The 4,083-nt window shown below is 38.0% G+C and overlaps 1 protein-coding gene across 1 annotated transcript; it reads right to left on the reverse strand.

The window, feature by feature from the left end:
* Window positions 1-871: 871 nt before the first annotated feature.
* Window positions 872-1,966, reverse strand: LOC131928696 (uncharacterized). The gene has a single exon (XM_059284784.1). The coding sequence runs from the start codon at window positions 1,964-1,966 to the stop codon at window positions 872-874; it is 1,095 nt and encodes a 364-aa protein (XP_059140767.1).
* Between the last annotated feature and the right edge of the window lie 2,117 nt (window positions 1,967-4,083).

Genomic DNA, 4,083 nt, shown 5'->3' on the forward strand with positions numbered 1-4,083 from the left:
TTAACAATAATTCATCAACATGAATTTTGAATTTGGATACTGTAATATTAATACTTGTTATCGTGAATTTATTCTTACGGAAAGCTTCAGTGCCTGAAATATTAAACTTAAAATTTTGAAATTAAACGTAAATTAAAATTAACGTGTTGATAGAATTATATCCCAGAGAATCGCTCGGTTACTAGAAGGTGGGGTACAGATTAGGGAGCTTTCTCTGACGTCCGCCCCTTGTGTTTTGGGCACTAAAAGGAAAAAAATGATGATGAGGACAGTATCGAGTGCTTTCATTTTGATGCAGTATGAAAACATCATGTACGATAAGGGGGTATAACTGTTGTTTTTTTTTTTAAAAAGAGGACATAAGAGCATTATTCTAACATGGCATTACATTAAAATATTAAAAATAAATAGAGAAGAGAACTGACATACTTTTTTGGATAATTGCGACATTTTTCAAACATTATTAACATGTATACAATTTCAACAACATACGGCTCGCAACAATATGACAACATTAATTAAGTTTAATTTAATCAAAGCGCCATTTTGATCAGAGTTTCTTCCAGGCATCTCTTCGGCGGGGGGGGGGGGGGGGGGGGGATTCTACCGCCCCCCCCCCCCCTCCCGAACGAAATGTAATTTATATAATTTATATAGAAAATATATACTTTTCACAGTGTCCGCCCCCCCCCCCCCCGGAGAAATTCAACCGCCCCCCCCCCGAAAATTTCAAGTGCCCCCCCCCCCGGAGAAAAAAGTCTGGAAGAAACACTGATTGTGAGGTCTGCAGCAATGCCCCCTTCAGGTTAGTTCTTAAGAAAAGGAAATTTCTTCTGTATTTGTGCATTCAAAATCATCTTAAAGAAATATTTTATGCATTATCGTTTTGAAGTAAAGTTAAGTTTTTCAAAAACAATTCACGGAATCTGGAGTTGAATTTTAAATAGATGAGGACATTACCGCAACAAAATACACACTGACACGTGTGTACGATGACGTCAATGGCCTCGAATAATCTTCCGTGCTTTCCAAAGATGGAGAGCTCGGGATAGACAAGTAATGGCGTGTGGAAACAGACTCTCGGCGTGTTGCTGATGATGTAAGCAAGGGAGAGAACAAACAACTGCTGGGTTATCCTGATCTCCTTGCTGGTGAGCTGGAGTTTGTTCTGTGTTTGGGTGACGTTATTTGTGCCGTTGCTGTTGTTCGTGTGTGTGGTGAATGACCCTCCAGCATCACATAATAAGGTGTGTTGTTGGCGAAATTTCACAGCTTTAGTGAGCACGATTTTCATGGTGATGGCAGAGATGAGCAGTATTATTTGAACTATGTAGTTTAGAAACATTCCAGTGATTGTCCAAATGACATTTGTCATTAAATGCCACGTAGGTGATGTCCAGAATGATGGCCTGGTTGTGTTAATGTTTTTATCGTGTTGGGGTATAATCCCCATAAAGGCGAAGGTAGGAATCTCAATAGCAACAACAAAGGGGGCTGTTGTTGATATAGAAACAAAGAAAGTTGATTTTTTTCCTATTTTGTTTCTAAACCACATCGGCGTAGCCACGCTTAGGCAACGAGCGATGGCAAGGAATATCATAGTTATCATCGCACAGTGATAGAATTCGCTTGCACACAGCAACAAATAAAAATCGACGCTGTAAGGATCTACAGGAAAGTAAGTTTTATAATTGGTGTTCAACTCAACGCATTCAAATGCACAGGAGACCGATGCTGCTCCTTCAAATATAAGAAAGAAAAGGTCACAGACGGAGAGAAACAAGAAAGACAGGGTCACCCCGTCTTTTAGACCCATGGCGACGAATGTCCGGATGGTCACAGAGTTACCTATGACCCCTACAAGGCAGATAACTCCACGACAAAGGCAGATAACTGTGCTGAGCGTTGTGACGTTATCCTGCATAGAGGACGTGGGTGCCAGTAATAGGTCCATAATAGCAGCCATGTCTGACGTTTTTCTCTGTGTTTTCTCTTGATAAAAATTACTTGATTTTTTTTCTTCTATCCGTACTATTTCATTCTCTGTGCGAAAAATACTTCGCTAAAAAATATTCATCGCGAATGTAAACACGAAATTTTTCGAGTTTTAATATAGAAAGACTTGCATAATTTTACCCACTTTAATTTTTTTCCTTTCATAACAAGCGTTGATTACTTTGTCTGTAGACTTTCAACAATAATACAAAATAATAGCCACTTCTTATTTAACCACGCCTCCGATTTATCGAGACCTGATTGTTCTCTCAATTAAGTGTTTCGTAAAGATTTAAGAATGTTGTCTTTTGCATTGCTTAGCATTGTATTTTTTTTTAAATGTAATTATTTGTGGAAAAACTATCTAATGCGTTTACAAACATTACTACGCTCATTTACTATAGCTACCCATCAAATCAATTACTAGTAAACGGCAATTCAAATATTCACATCGTTCATACGCTACGTTTATCGTAAACATTTAATGTTCATTTATGTGTTTTTATTTGTAAAACGTTTTAACAAATTTCTTTATCAATCACATCTACAGTTTTATATATTTATATAATTTTTAAATGAATATATTTATCCCTCGTTCGTGATATAAAATTAATGCATAGTTGATTTTATTCCATTAAATACACAGTTTTCACAATTCGTAATGTGTTTTGGATTTTTAAAACAATTTAATTCTTTTTATACGCAATTATAGTCTAGAAAATAAATCACTCTTGCCACTTACGCAACAGTAATTATAATTAGTATGTGGTGTTCTCACCAGCATGCTTTGTGTGTTAGCATTAGCAATTGCATTGGTAATCTACTTAGGGTGTGTATCTTGTCATACAAGTTATCATACAAGTTGTGTTTTGATTACTGTAAACTGTAGTCACTCACATATTTATAACACGTAGGCTTTTTACGACACCGTTAAAGCAGAAATTATATATCTAGAAGTGCAGAAAATACGAAAGACAATCTGTTTTAGTTTCATTAATTTCAGAAAATAGAAGAATGTGTTCAGTGTCAACAATTTTTTTTTTTTGCATGAAACTCTCTAAGGCAAAAAGCACTCTAAGCTCCAATAAGGCTTGTGATGGGAGAATGAGTGAGGGGATAACTCAAGTTACAACAGAAACTACAAAGTTCATAAGGTGTGAGGTAAGCTTTTCTCGTATGTGGGAGCAGAGGCGTAGCGAACCTTCGCGGCGCCCGGGAGCAACCTTTCAATTTGCAATTTGCACCCCCCCCCCTCTCAAACTTTCTACTTGCACCCTCCCCCCTCAAACTTTCAATTAGTTTTTCCTACCCATTTTGGCGCCCCCTAAGGTCTGCGCCCGGGGACATATGTACCCCCCCCTCGCTACGCCTCTGTGTGGGAGGCCATGGATGTTTTACTTTTTTTTATATTGGGACTTTGATCAACTTCGTGGTCCGGTTAGACGAACATGATCTACATCTGATCTTAATGTTAACGATTTTGTGCACACTACTTAGGAATCGTTAAGCAACTGGCTATAGCGTCAGACAGGCCCTGGAGTAGATCCCCCAGGGCAAGCGACGCAGGGGTCAAAACAGGAAGACATGGCGACGCAGGGGTCGAACCAGGAAGACATGGCGACGCAGGGGTCGAACCAGGAAGACATGGCGACGCAGGGGTCGACCCAGGTAGTCTTGGCGGCGTAGCTTGATGGAGGAGGCCGAAATAGTGTGCACTATTGTAGACAACAAAAACTACTTTAAACGCTACCAATATATTTGTTGCGCTAAGTTTTGTTTATTTACCAAAGCCCTATCAATGACCAAAGTGTTAGGCAAATCTATGTCAATATCTTCTTTTATAATGACGTAAAATGAGCTAGGAGTTTCTTATTTGTTTTTGAATGGTGTAATGTAGTGTAACATATATGTTACCAGCAAATGATTCTTATTCTACTGAAAAACGTTCAGCTTACAATATTAAAATAGCATCTATTTTGCAGTTTTTAACTGAAAACTCCGCACATCCTAATATATATTAAACCTTAGAATGTGAAATTTCAAATTTGTAATCATGTTATGTTTATCATTTAATTGTACATTCAACGG

Source organism: Physella acuta, unplaced genomic scaffold (genome assembly GCF_028476545.2).
Source record: "Physella acuta isolate Inbredline_101_S28 unplaced genomic scaffold, ASM2847654v3 ptg001534l, whole genome shotgun sequence".
Taxonomy (NCBI): Eukaryota; Metazoa; Mollusca; class Gastropoda; family Physidae; genus Physella; species Physella acuta.

Bases quoted from the DNA above. Each gene is read 5' to 3' on its own strand.
- LOC131928696 (XM_059284784.1), bottom strand. From the start codon at position 1,966: ATGGCTGCTATTATGGACCTATTACTGGCACCCACGTCCTCTATGCAG.